The 15,303-nt window shown below is 41.6% G+C and overlaps 1 protein-coding gene across 4 annotated transcripts in view; it reads right to left on the bottom strand.

The window, feature by feature from the left end:
* The window catches only part of LOC121002730 (collagen alpha-6(VI) chain-like), a 252,655-nt gene that overhangs the window by 107,689 nt on the left and 129,663 nt on the right, over window positions 1–15,303 (bottom strand). For all 4 annotated transcript variants that reach the window (XM_040434224.1, XM_040434223.1, XM_040434225.1 and 1 more), the window contains exons 20-24: window positions 14,602–14,655; window positions 13,348–13,410; window positions 8,284–8,349; window positions 5,952–6,005; window positions 4,575–4,610 (exon numbers count right to left, since the gene is read on the bottom strand). In XM_040434224.1, coding sequence (XP_040290158.1) covers window positions 4,575–4,610; window positions 5,952–6,005; window positions 8,284–8,349; window positions 13,348–13,410; window positions 14,602–14,655 — 273 coding nt within the window. The remainder of the gene's footprint in view (window positions 1–4,574; window positions 4,611–5,951; window positions 6,006–8,283; window positions 8,350–13,347; window positions 13,411–14,601; window positions 14,656–15,303) is intronic.

The following is a 15,303-nucleotide window of genomic DNA, read 5'->3' as shown; positions in this document are numbered from 1 at the left end:
CTGAGTGGAATCCATGCGTCCCTTAACTTTGACAAGATTCCCAGTCCCTGCACTGGCCGCACAGCCCCACAGCATGATGGAACCACCACCATATTTTACTGTAGGTAGCAGGTGTTTTTCTTGGAATGCTGTGTTCTTTTCCCTCCATGCATAACGCCCCTTGTTATGGCCAAATAGCTTAATTTTAGTTTCATAAGTTCACAGCACCTTATTCCAAAATGAAGCTGGCTTGTCCAAATGTGCTTTAGCCCACCTCAAGCGCCACTGTTTGTGCTGTGGGTGGAGAAAAGGCTTCCTCTGCATCACTCTCGCATACAGCATCTCCTTGTGTAAAGTGCGCCGAATGGTTGAACGATGCACAGTGACTCCATCTGCAGCAAGATGATGTTGTAGGTCTTTGGTGCTGGTCTGTGGGTTGACTCTGACTGTTCTCACCATTCGTCGCTTCTGTCTATCCTAGATTTTTCTTGGTCTGCCACTTCGAGCCTTAACTTGAACTGAGCCTGTGGTCTTCCATTTCCTCAATATGTTCCTAACTGTGGAAACAGACAGCTGAAATCTCTGAGTCAGCTTTCTGTATCCTTCCCCTAAACTATGATGGTGAACAATCTTTGTCTTCAGGTCATTTGAGAGTTGTTTTGAGACCCCCATGTTGCTACTCTTCCGAGAAAATTAAAAGAGGAGGGAAACTTACAATTGACCCCCTTGAATACTCTTTCTCATAATTGGATTTACCTGTGTATGTAGGTCAGGGGTCACTGAGCTTACCAAGCCAATTTGAGTTCCAATAATTAGTTCTAAAGGTTTTGGAATCAATAAAATGACAACAGTGCCCAAATTTATGCACCTGCCTAATTTTGTTTAAACAATTATAGCACACTTTCTGTAAATCCAATAAACTTGATTTCACTTCTCAAATATCACTGTGTGTGTCTCCTATATGATATATTTAACTGACATTTTTTATCGTAACAACCAACGATTTATACAGGAAAATCATGACGATTAACAAGGTTGCTCAAACTTTCGCATCCCACTGTATATACTAGCTAAAGGATCCGGCTTCGCACAGGTATATTTCAGCTATTTCATTTAATGTTTGCATGTGTCGTTAAAAGATATCGACAGTATCTACTATTACAGTGACATCTACAGTACCCTTTCTCCTTTACAGTGACCTCCACACCTCCACAGCCCCTTATGCCTTAACACTGATCCCCGCACACTGCCCCATCTCCTTAAAATGGGATCACAGCAGCCTTCCCTTTTAACAGTGAGTTCCACAGCACCCCGCCCCCTTGACAGTGACCTCCACAGGTGCCCGACCCCTTAACAGTGACCCCTAAAGCACCCTGGCTTGATACTGACCATAGGTTATAGTGACCTTAACTGTGACCGCCACCATTCCTGGCACCCTTAACAGAGACCCCCACAGCGACTTCCCCTTTAAAAGTGACTGCCACAGTACCCCACTCCCTTAACAGTGACCTCCAGTGTACACTGCTGCCTTACCAGTAACCTCACAGTACCCCACTGCCTTAGCAATGACCTCACAGTACCCCACTTCCCCTTTAATAGTGGCCTCCACAGTCCCCTCCTCCCTTAACATTGACCTCCACAGTGCCTGCCACTTTAAAAGTGACCTCCACAGTGGCCTGCCCTTTATTAGTGACCTCCACAGTACCCAGTCTATTTAATAGTGATTTCCACAATATCCCACCCCCCTAACAGTGACCTCCACAGAGCACCGTTCCCTTAAAATGTGACCTCAACAACACCCCGCCACCTTAACAGTGACCTGTACAGCACCCCGCCCCTTAACACTGACCTCCATAGTGGACATCCTCTTAACTGTGACCTCCACCGTTCCCTGCCCCCTTAACAGTGACCTCCACCATGCCAGGCCATTTAACAGTGACCTCCACAGCATCCTACCCCCTTAACAGTGACCTCCACAGCAGCCGCCCCTTTATTAGTGATCTCCACAGTACACCGTCTCCTTAACAGTAATTTCCACAACACCCCGTTAACTGTGACCTCCACAGCAGCCTGCCCCTAGGGTGGCCAGAGGTCCGGTTTTAGGCTGGACAGTCTGGCTTTCAGACTCCCTGTCCTCCGTTCGGCGCAGGGCCTGGATGGACACTGGGATGTCCTTTTGAACAGCTCACCCTTAAACAGCAGCACTGTGCTGTCTAAGCGTGAGCTGCAGGGAGAAAGTCACCCTCCCTCCCACCCCTGCAGCTGACAGAAGTTGATTTTTACCTTAATTTTTTCAACCCTTGTCGGCTGCGGAGTGGGAGGAGGCGTGGCCTAACCAAGTCAGGGGCGTGGCTTAGAGGGCCAGGGTTTTTAAGTCTGTCTTTTGAGGGTGGCCTGAATGGCCACCCTAACTTCCCCTGAACTCTGACCTCCACAGCACTCTGCTCCCTTAACAGTGTCATGCACAGCGCCCTGCTCCTTTAAAGCTGACCTATAGAAGTGAAGAAAAATTGCTCGGTTGTTATGGAAACCTGGTTAAAAACTGTGTGTATGTGGAGACTAAGGGCCTGCGAGCTTCTATTGGCTGATAAGGGTCATGTGACCAGGCTTCTATTGGCTAATGCATCTTTTGGGAATATCTCAGGGACGGTACATGCTAGAGAGCTGAGACCCGGTCTAAAACCTCCCCGGACACCTGATGTACCTGTGTGCTAAATTTTGTGATTGTAAATGTAACGGTGGGGATTCCTTTAGCGGACAGACATGGACCGCACTGTATAGTGCAATAAGGGATATTTATCAATATTGTCAAAGATTCATTTACATGGGAAATGGCAACCAGTATATTATCAGCAGGACACACATAGGATAAACTTGCTTAGAAACATTTTTTGTCATGCCAGCTTAACATGTTGTAGATATATACAGCATATGCACTAGCCAAAAATTCTGTACGTTGCTAATACATTTAGTGCAAATTTTGTAATTCTCATGCTAAATGAAAACCAAATAATTTAAGGTGCACATTTGGCCTATACACTTACAATTGGTATTCTATACCCTACTTGTCTTTGTCCTTTCTACTAGAATAAAAATATCACTTTTGTTCGTTTAAAAACCCAGCTATGCACCATTGTTATTATACCTGGAAATATTACAAGAGATCTTGGCATCAATGGGTGTGCCCCTCCATGATTGCCTCTTGCTCCGATTTGCTTGTTGCCTATTATTTGTAATTCACTGATTGGTGTTGTGCTTCATACAGTAATGCTATGCTTCATACAGTAATGCTATTTAAGTAAAATAATATTACTCAATGCCCTCCAACATGTTTTGCCAGATCACTGTCATCCTCAGGCGTAACGGGCAGAGTGATTGACAAAACACGTTGGGGGGCAATGAGTAAATACATTTTTAATTAGTTAGCATTAATAAGCACAACACCAATCAGTGAATTACAAACTTATAGGGAATAAGCAAACAGGAGCAAGAGGCAATCATGGAGGTGCACACCCATTGATGCTTAGATTTCTCCAAATGTTTTCAGGCATAATAACAAGAGGACATCTTTGTTTCAATTAAACAAACAAAAGTTATATTTCAACTCTAGTAGAAAGGACAAAGGCAAGTAGGGTATTGAATGCCAATTGGCAGCCAGTCTTGTATTACTAGTAACTAATACCCCCCTTTGTTAGGGTCAATTTATGTTAACATTTGTAACAGGTTGTTTGATAAAATTGTCTTATCCTTAAACCTAAAATTCGTGTCTAGAAAATCTTCTCCAGTTTTCCTATTTCACCCTACTACTGGAGTGAGATTGCAACTTTTTTTTAAAAGACTCCCGTATTGCAAAAAGCAGCAAATTTTTTGCACAAGCCTCATTTTGCGACTTTTTGATGTCAGAATTCTGGAGTGAAGGAGTGATAAATCAGGGTCTATTTGTCTTCTGAAGTGTTGAACCCAGAGCACAACACTTATAGGTGAACAGGCACAGATAAGGGGGAGAAGTGTAAGGAATTCCACTCTCCAGGGTTCAGTTTCATTAGAAGGTTGCCCTTTGAAGCCCTGTCCCTTTTTTTTCAGTATCGTTGTAAAATAAATTTGACAGCTGTCAGGTACTCCATTTTTCAATTTGTACCTGAATTCTGAAGCATTTTGTTTAGTAAATCAGGAACATACAAAAACAAACTATATTCATTTTTATATATTTCAGGCTGAATTGTAGTTGCCATTCTTTTGCCTTCTAGCATATATTTGAAAAGCATCAAAAGTAATTAGAGATGATATTCCACACATTTTCCTCTCTTTCCAGCTTGGCTTTAGCGCTCCAGAGGGACGTGTGCCAATCTGCATTACTCTACTTGGCAATTATGAGAATAGTGTGTTGCTTTGAACCTCACTATGTGCTGGAATAGCACAAATCCTGAAATGTGAGTCACATTTTGCCGAAGAAAGCAAAAAGAAACATTGAATAAATGTTTTTTTTTTTTTATGAACACACTCGATATCTTTAAATGAAAGTTTAATCACTAACATTCTTTAATGGTAGTCATTTTAGTAGGGCTTACAAAGTTATCCATCCCATAAGCACTCACCTTTAATCCAGGAGGTCCTCTACGGCCTTGTGGACCCTTTGTAGGAAATCATGGAAAATGAATGTCATTAAACATTTGTGATCATATTACTTGATAGATTGAGTGGCTTAATACATCTTTTTTTCCACGGCTTGGAAGGCATAGCCCTGCTATATTATGGTACAGTTTTCTAAAGCGCAAAATTTTTTTTGCACTTTCCAATTGTATTGTTCCTTATTTGAATTACAAAATAGAAATATGACTTCTACATGCAGGAAATCAAGTGCCTGCAAATTGAAGGAGGGAGGACTGTGCACGCATGAGCGGCCACCCTCCATTCATTTTATGGGACTGCCAAAAATAGCCTGCAGTCCCATAGATGACAATGGAGCGGTGGCTGCACTTGCTTTGAGCACTTCCTATTCATTTCTATGGCACTTCTGAAAATACCTGAGCGCACCACTTGGCAATTTTTGGCAATCCCATAGAAATGAATGTAGGGCAGCCGCTCTTCAGTGGCACGTTGTCCATGATTTTGTGGGCTCTGTCCTAGAGATAGGTATTGATCACAGGAGTAAGACCTACACCTGTCAGACATTGTTGACAGAGATATGCCACCAATATCTGAGATGGGACAAACCCTTTTAAGTCTCAATTCTTCAACAAATGTTCAGTAAATATTAGTTTGTAAAAACTAGTGGACCTCCATAGGCACTCTGTGCATGCAATAGGGTAGGGCCACAAAGAGTGCAGCTTAAGGTACAATCAGTGCCTACATGGTCCAACAGGATGCATCAGCCATCCCTGTTGATGACGGTGTCAACTCAATGGACACTGAAAAAATCTCTAGGCAGTGAGCTCCTCTAGTGGTGGCTGCATGTAAATGTTGAGAAGCTAGATAACAAGTTTAGTGCATCCCTTCATCACTATGTGCCCCATAGCAGTGGCATGGTCTGCCTCCAGGATAAGTATGTAGATAAAGAAGTTATACAGACTCCACAGCAGTAAAATGGTGGGAAGAAAGTTGCTTAATTTTACATCAAGTAGGCAAATAAACGATTAATAAAATTCAGGTAGGACAACCTGTATAGTACTGTTATTTAGATAACAATATTGAAGTTTTATTTGAACTAGGTATGGCCCAATAGGTAAGCAGACCTGATGAACCATGTTACAGTAGCAGAAGGTTTCCATTAAGGATACCCATAAAAAATGGCTTGTATAAAAATATTTCTCACATTTACACGCTCCATATAAAAAAGGTCAGCTGCTTAATACTAGTGGGTAGTAACCTAAAATCTAAACATAGAGCTTTTCAACATAGCTAGCTTACTAATATTGGGTTTAATACAATTGAGCAACTAGACAATAAAATATATAAATAACTGAGAATTATACTTCTGGGCCATTATTTCCAGATTCCCCTTCAACACCATCAATTCCAGGTTCACCCTGTAGAAAAATGTCAACATTTTAAAACATGAAATTACATGTTTGTATGAAATGTATATTTGGTATACGCAAACATATAATACAAATTGTATAATTTACCAGATAAATGATCATTTAATTAGTTTACAATAAAATGCCATAAGATTCATATATTATTCCCATATTTCTTGATTTTCGAGATATCTGCTTGCAGTTAGGTTGGATTAACATACCAGTGTGCTGGCCGTGATACCTGTTTAACATCTGAGTGATAACAGCATAACAAGAAGACACATAGACATGTGAATGCAGCTAAACTCAGCTCAGAAGCTCAGAGTTATGTAAAAATATCATATTACTAGAGATATTTTCAAAGTTCTCATGATGAGAGTTTGTCAATATATTTCTTCATGAGTCAGTTTAATACTAGATACTAAGGTATAAAAACAGTGGGGCAGGTACATTATAAATTAAAGAGGATGTTCATCTTCGGGGGGGGGGGGGGGGGGGCTTTATATCAGACCCCCGCGCCACATGGCTTGACCTCCAGAGGGAAGCAAACTTACCTGCTTCTGCCACTTGGCTCCAACTCCTTTAGTCTCCCACCACATCTGCCTCATTCTGGTCTTCGCGTATCAACATCTTGCGTCATCAGTGATGTGACGCATAGGGGTCATGACACATATGGGACTTTTTCACAACTGTGGCAAGTCATTGGCTGCATTGGCCACGTGACCTGCATCAAACAGGATGTTTACACGTGGAAACCGGAGTAAGGCAGTGGTGGCGGATGACTGAGGTAGCTGAACCTAAGGTAGCCTCAGGCGGATCCAGCATGCATGTGGAACCTGCACTTTCTGAATTATATGATAGCCGTCAGGGCACATAACAGGTAAAATTTAGTGTTAGGAACCCGTCTAACTAGAGATCGCCTTGACGTGTGGCAGATGGGCACAAATAATTTTGTACAAAACGATTTGCCAAGCATCTCTAACTTATTAGTATAGCATTTGCAATTATGATGCAATTTTGTACTTTATTTGGTTTGCAGTGAGCTGTTGCATTGCATGTTTTGTTTAACAGTCTTGTTCTCAGCCATAGCAACGTGCCCCTGCGTTTTGGGATGTGCTGACTGACCCCCTTTTTCTTTGCAGCTTGTGCTGGAGGTGTGGCTGCCTCCTTAGTCCTGCACTCCTGACCATCTCGTCTGCCCCATAGGCTGATTTTAATTAGTGTGAGTATATAGCTTGGCCTGCTCCCCCTCACTCACTGAAGCCATTTGGCACCAGGAGAGAGATAGTGTGTGGACTCTCATTGCAGTCCTTGGTGACCTTTTGGCACCAGGGGTGGTGTGGAGTGGGCCCGGCATGCATGCTGGTAACTGCTTTCCGTGGATATAATGGAGGCCATTTTGGCACCAAAAATGACAGAAATTCAGGCGGATCCAGCATGCATGTGGAACCTGCACTTTCTGAATTATATGATAGCCGTCATGGCACATAACAGGTAAAATTTAGTGTTAGGAACCCGTCTAACTAGAGATTGCCTTGACGTGCGGCAGACGGGCACAAATAATTTTGTACAAAACGATTTGCCAAGCATTTCTAACTTATTAGTATAGCATTTGCAATTATGATGCAATTTTGTACTTTATTTGGTTTGCAGTGAGCTGTTGCATTGCATGCTTTGTTTAACGGTCTTGTTCTCAGCTATAGCAACGTGCCCCTGCGCTTTGGGATGTGCTGACTGACCCCCTTTTTCAAGGTAGCAGGTAAGTATGTTTCCTTCTGCAGGTTTGCCCACGGAAGGGGGTCTAGCAGAAATATCCTCTGAAGAAGTACAATCCCATTAAGGTTTATTTTGTGTGGGAATATTGTACCTGTGACATTTTTAGTGTGTGATTTGGATTGTTAAATGTGTTTAAATCTGTGATGTAGTTTTAGAAAGTACTGAAGGGAAGTGCAACAATGTACTATAGGGCTTTATATTATCAGAGAGTTACACCACTTGGTATACCATCTTAGAGTTAGTATACTTTTTTCCAAAACATGAGCCAAAAACGATGTAAGACTGTGCCGAAACAAGACCCAACAAAGGCGCAGACAAAAATCTGGTGCAAAAGTTGTCGAAAAAACTCTTGCTTCTAGCATGTTCTCAATGAAACAAAATAGTGGTGCATACACTTCATATATTTTGCACAAGCATGCAGGTCGCAATCTGACACAACACATTTTCCAGACACAGTGATATATCTTCCCTAGTGTTACTGCAAGATACTAAAACTATTTAGTCCATGTACCTGTCTTCCTGGATTTCCTTTCTGTCCTTTTGGACCTTGAATATTACTGTCAATTCCAGGTTCACCCTAAAAAAAAAAATGTATACATGAAGATAGATACCTAATGTTCTGCATTTTATGTTTTTCTATTTATTGTACTGTAGAATGACCACATGATTTTATGGTTACGTTATGTGGATAATGTTTTTAGGGAAGTGAACATCATTTAGATCATTCATTGGGTATTTAAAGGTCTGTCACATAAATTCCACTAAATTAATTATCAGCAATGGCCATCAGAACGTTGTAAAAGCATTATCTGGGTGTTTATTCCATGTCCAGGAAAAGCCCTTTTATTCATAGAAAAAAACGGCTCCCAAGTGTCCAGCTGCGTTAGCTTTCCTTTTCAAAGTGCCCAAGCCTGCTACCCTTCCCATGGTCTGTTCCTTCCCTAACCTCCCAAGGCTTCCTCCCCTCTCCCTTGACACCACAGCCATAGATTAAATGTACCCCTTAAACACCCTGAAGTTAAAGGGAGTCTGTCACCACATTTGAGCATATTAGACTGATCAAATAGCGTTATATGTGCCACCCAGAACTTAAAAACGTTACCTTTGTTGTATCTAATGGAGTTTTCTTTCAGCCAAAAATGAACTTTTAAGATTCTGTAAATGCACCCTCTCAAGTGCCCAGGGCGGTGTCTCAATCATCCGAGCCCCAGGCAGCACCTCCTCAACGGCTCATAACCCCGCCCTCCGTGTGCCTCTGCCCGCCCGTTTACTCTCCTCCTCTCTCCTTTTCCACTGCGCTACGAATTTGACCGCGCAGCCGCAGTGGAAAAGGAGAGAGGAGGAGAGTAAACGGGCGGGCAGAGGCACACGGAGGGCGGGGTTATGAGCCGTTGAGGAGGTGCTGCCTGGGGCTCGGACGATTGAGACGCCGCCCTGGGCACTTGAGAGGGCGCATTTACAGAATCTTAAAAGTTCATTTTTGGCTGAAAGAAAACGCCATTAGATACAACAAAGGTACCGTTTTTAAGTTCTGGGTGGCACATATAATGCTATTTGATCAGTCTAATATGCTCAAATGTGGTGACAGACTCCCTTTAAACATTATTTGCATGTAGAATTGAGGATTGATAAGAACACCAATCAAATATTTAATCTTTTTTTCTAAGCCAACAGATGGTGATAATTTGCTGAAATGGGATAGCTATCATGCACAACGGGTCTTTAAGGGAATTCCTAGGGGACAGTTGACATGTGTTAGGAGGATTTGTGATGCAAAAACAGATCTACAATCTAAAAAGATGATAGGAAGATTTGTTGAGAGAAGATATTCCAGTAAGGAATTTACTCAGACAGCTGTTAAGGTTGGGGAATTTTTATGAGATAAAATAAGATGTATGAAGGTAAAAAAATTATAGAACAGAATAAAGATCTATGTTCATATCTACATTTGATAGCCATTCAAAGATGATTAAAAAAAATTGAATATCTTAAGCTGAGATGAAAAATACAGACATAAGTAAAAAAAAAAATGGAAAGACAATTGGTAATTCTTTAAAGGGGTTATCTGGGAAATTATAATGATGACCTATCCTCAGGAGTCCTAGCACCCCCACCGATCAGCAGTTACAGGGAGCTGCTGCTCTCCCTGGAGCTCTGGTGAGCACAGTCAGCTACCTGCATCTCTCCAAGCACAGCATCGTACATAGTATAGCGGCAGTGCTTGGTAAAACAACTCAGCTCCATTCACTTTTATGGGGTTGAGCTGCAGTTTGGCCATGTGACTGATGTACGCTGACATCACATGGCCTAGGAAGAGGCTGCGGCGCTCATGGAGCTTCGGCCTTTTCTAACAGCTGATCAGCGGGGGCCCCGGGTCTCGGAACTCAGCCGATCTGATATTGATGACTTATCCTGAGAATAGGTCATCGATGTTAATTTAGGGATAAACTCCTTTAATTAGGGTTGATTTAAAATACAAAAAAAAAAAATACCTTAACAGATGTTTTTGAATCCATCTAAAAAGGGTATATTTGCTTGTTTGTCTTGTCAGAACGGCTCCTCAATTATTAGAGGCAGACTTACCACATCCAGTGAAAGGGTATGAGATTAATCTGATTAATCTGAGAGGTTTTCTTTACATGTAATACAAAAAAATGCTGTGTACAGATGCAGCCAAGCTAAAATTGACTCTGATAACTCTGATAAAATATGTCACAGTGTTACCTCATGCCATCTTCTGACACAAAGCCATTGAGATACATTGAAAGAGTTTGTTAACTCTTTTGTGCCAATTTTTTCTTAAAGGGTTTCTGTCATGAGAAATAATGTTATGTAGCTGACTGACATTAGCGACGTGCTAATGTCAGCAGTACATAACAGTATGCTTTATAACTCCCTGCCTGCCGCCGTTCTCTTAAAATAAAGACTTTTAAATATGCTAATGAGCCTCTAGGTGCTATTAGGGCGTTGATTCAGCACCTAGAGACTCGGTCTACGCACCCTTTGGCACGCCCAGGTCCAGTTGATTGACTTTCGAGTTCTCCTCAGTGTCCCGTAAATTCCACGCCTGCGCCGTCCCTTTTAGTATTCGTCGCAGGCGCTGTGAGTGAAGGACGCGCTCCTGCTGCCGTCTTCCTTCCTTCGGCGCAGGCGCCGCGAGGAAGCCGGCAGAAGGAGCGCGTCCTTCACTCACTGTGCCTGCGCCGAATACTAAAAGGGACGCGCGGGATTTACGGGACACTGAGGAGAACTCGAAAGTCAATCAACTGGACCTGGGTGTGCCAAAGGGTGCGTAGACCGAGTCTCTAGGTCCTGAAGCAACGCCCTAATAGCACCTAGAGGCTCATTAGCATATTTTAAAAGTCTTTATTTTAAGAGAACGGTGGCAGGCAGGAAGTTATAAAGCATACTGTTATGTACTGCTGACATTAGCACATTCTCATGACAGAAACCCTTTAACGCGTTAACCATCAAGTTTAGCTCAGCTGCATCTGCATCTAAAATGTTCTTGCGTCAAAGTATGTGTAGGGAAGACTACAAGGATGGTTAAAATTTAAAAGGGTTTTCCAAGACTAGATAGGTCATCAGTATCTGACACCTTGGACCCTCCACCGATCAGCTTTTTGCGAAGTCACCTGCACTCACAGTAGCACTGCAGCCTTCTCTCTGCTCGCCAAGCACAACACTGTACATTTGATAGCGGTTGTGCTGGGCACTGCAGCTCAACACCCTTCATTTCAATGGGGCTGAGCTGTACCTAGGCCATGTGACCAATGAACGTGATGTCACATGGCCTAGACTAAGCTGAAAGAAGTCTGCGGCGCTACTGCGGTCATCAGATACTGAAGACCTATCCAGAGTATAGGTCATCAGTAGAAAAGTCTTGGAAAACCCCATTAAAATCAGATTAAATGAATATCGATCCGCTATTAGGTTGTACAGAGAGAAACAACACAAAATGTAGAAAAACTGTAGGAGAAAAATACAACATGAGCCCTGGTTACAAGGCATTTTTGGGGAATGGGACATTATGACTCTAATCTAAGATGGTTGGCTTTGGAAGAAGTAGATGAAATTGAGGATGAACACATTAAAATCTGGCTATTACAAAGAGAGCTATATTGGATTGTGACATTGGGTAGCTTGAGCCCTAAGGGATTAAATGAAGCCTGGAATTTTAGCATTTGCTTTTAATGCTGATGGAGTTATACCATGCATTCTTTTCATGCCTCTAGATAGTGGATAGTTCTTTATGCAATGATTATATTTTTGAAATGATAAGTAAATGAAAGGGGTTGTCCAGCCATAAATATTGATGACCTATCCTCAGGATAGGTCATCAATACCAGATCGGCAGGGGTCCAACACCCGGCACCCCCATGATCAGCTGTTTGACGAAGAGGCAGTTCTCCATGAGAGTGTTGCTTCCTCGTTATTACATCATGTGTCGTCTCCTCTGGAGAGGTGGTGTAGGGCAATTATAAGCACTCTCTCCATTCAAGTGATGAAGTTCAGTGGAGAACACTTTGAAAAGAATGTGTTTGATTTTTTTCCGTTTTTCAGGGGTTAACATCTGTGACTCTGCTGAGTATTTAGGACATATGGAAAAAGTATCATGCATGCTTAAGAAAGGGAGTGTGGCCCCTGAAACATCACATAGCATGTGGCTACGCTGACCCTTCACTTCCATATGAACAGTCTTCTGGCAATATGACTGATAACTTTTCACTTTGGATTTTGCACTTTTGGACTATTGCATCTTTAAAATATGCATTTAATGAATTGTATGTCGGACCTTATATGGATATACCATTGAATATATGCACTTTATGCGGCACCAAAAATGGAATGTCATTTGTACACTATATAAAATCAGATATTATATTGGTAATATGTGTGTTTCTTGTTATATGAGACTATTATATAATGTTCCCTGGATCCTAGCCAATAGACAGGAAGTCCAACATCCATCAATTATCATCAGACATGAAATTACTCATGGTTAGGTGTCATGTTACTTTATCAAGATAATTTTTTATATGCTACACTCTACATTTGGTTGGGAACACAATAAATTACAATATAGGATATGCCATCAATGTCAGATGGGTGCTATCCCCAGAATGGGACCCCTAAAGTGATTGGAACGCAGTTGCACATGTGAGGCTACCCTCCATTCATTTCTATGGGACTGCCAAAAATAACCAAGGGCCGGTTTAGCTCTCTCCAGCAGTCCCATACAAGGGAATGGAAACGGTGGTCGCACTTGAACAGTGCACTCTCCATTCATTTCTATGGGACTCCTGAAAATAGCCAAGAGCACTCACTCGGCTATTTTTGGGAGTCCCATAGATATGAATGGAAAGAACACTGTGTATGTGCAGTGTACTTTTCTTCCCTTAAGGGGCCAGTTCTAGAGTTAGGTGAGGGGCCCAAATATGAGACCCACCTCTATCTGACATTGGTGGCATATCCTATCAACCAAAGACAACCCCTTTAAGATCCACATGAGAGAAATTATAAGACACTGCAAGTTATATGCATGAAATGAAATATTTGGTGCTGCATTACTTACCGGGTCACCTCTAAGTCCAAGTTCACCTCGTTCACCTGGTTCTCCACGGGGACCTCTTCTGCCCTGTTATCCATAAGAACACAAAAAGTTGGAAACATTCTCAGCAATTCGTTATTAGTATTTTGAAGAAAATGTCTAGGCTTTAGCAAGTGATAACCTATTATCAGGATTGGCCATCAGTATCTGGCCGGCTTTGGTCTGAAATCCAGCACCCCCACCAATCAGCTGTTTGGTGTAGCTTCATCAACAGAAGTCAATGCTGGAGCTGAACTGCACCATAAACATTTATATTTATATGGCTTTCACTGCTCTTATTGAATTCAATATATTCACATATGTATATACAATAGAAACACAAACATAGCTTAGCAATTGAGGGCAAAGCAGGACAGGACTGCTCTAGCCAGCAGTGATCTGGAGACATTAAAGCTATGAGCTCCATTTCCCTTTTCCCTCCAGCTGGATTGCCGTCTGTAATGCTGTCTGTCATCTGTTAGGGCTCTTTTACATGAGCATATGCAGTCCGGATATCATGCTCTGTTCTCATCTTGCAGGTCTGCACAGCATTATAGCGATTTATAATGCTATGTGCCTCTGCATAACTTACATCTACAGGATCATAGTGACATAGAGCTCTCAAAAATAAATAAGAAATAAGGTCATGCAGAGACACACAGCATTATAAATCAGTATAATGCCATGTGCTCCTACATGACGAGCAGTGTCCGGGACGGAGGATCATGCTCACACACAGAAAGTGATTTCCGGACTGCACACGCTGGTGTGAAAGAGCCCTTAATGAAAGGTGACCATATTCTATCTATTTTTCTCCTTTCACCAGCAGCTGGCAAACAGCATTATTTACAGACTGGATAAACAGCAGCACATTAGTGGCACAAAGAGGGAGGATTTAACTCCATGGTCCCCTCTTGTGTACTGCTATAGTTATAATCTTTGAAATCTATTTTGAGTGTTCAAACACAACTCTTGTACTGCATGGGAGGAGAATGTTTTATATTAGCAAATATGTATTATTGTACTGCATGGGAGGAGAACTTGTTATATTAGCGCATCCTATTAGCACATGCTATTCAAAATGTATTCTTTAGTTTGAAAAGTATATTTTCGAATGTCCTATTACACAGACAGCATGATGATTTAGAGGGAAACTGCTTAATTTCTTCTGGGGCTGGACTGCAGGGAAATTGAACACTTGCTGCCAGGTGTTACCCTAGATTACAACTGTTTACATACCCTTGGTCCTAGACTTCCAGTTTCTCCCAGCAATCCAGGATCTCCATGGTTTCCCTAAGTAAGGACAGAAAAAGTACTGTTATGTGATAACAAATAACATAATATTCAGAACAAACTTTATTTTTAAAATTACATGTACCTTTGCTAAATCTTATACAGCAATATTTTAAATTGTATTTGTTCCCCTAGCATGATCACTCTCATAATTTGAACAAATGCCATTGAAACCTGAATTATAAACAACAACAAAATATATACCTCTATCCCAATATACTTCCTGAATGGAGAAACCTGGCACGTTGTGAATATGCTACCCTGCCCTTTACCTTAATGGGCTCTTCATGCAATTTTGCTGCAAAGTTTAGCATTTTGTAAAAAAAAAAAAAAATACATGCACATTCATGATCCAAACAGAGTCTGTGATACACAATTTTTAAAAACAAGTTCAAGATGTGCAAAGTTCATACATGCCACTTTTTATGTCTATATGCCCATATCTTTACATAATAACCATGATTGATTATGATGATCAAAAGTTTCTTCAGTCTAGATGCCAGTAAACAACCAAATCATGGAGTCAACAATGGGCCTAGGCTCAGTGAGTGACTAGATTAGAAACAGCTCATCATTTTACTCCTTTTGTAGGGAAAACAGATGCCCCTAAATGTGAGAATCAGTGAGCATATATCATATTTCAAGGTT

The sequence above is a fragment of the Bufo bufo genome, chromosome 5 (assembly GCF_905171765.1).
Source record: "Bufo bufo chromosome 5, aBufBuf1.1, whole genome shotgun sequence".
NCBI lineage: Eukaryota > Metazoa > Chordata > Amphibia > Anura > Bufonidae > Bufo > Bufo bufo.
This window is presented reverse-complemented; position numbering and strand designations above follow the sequence as displayed.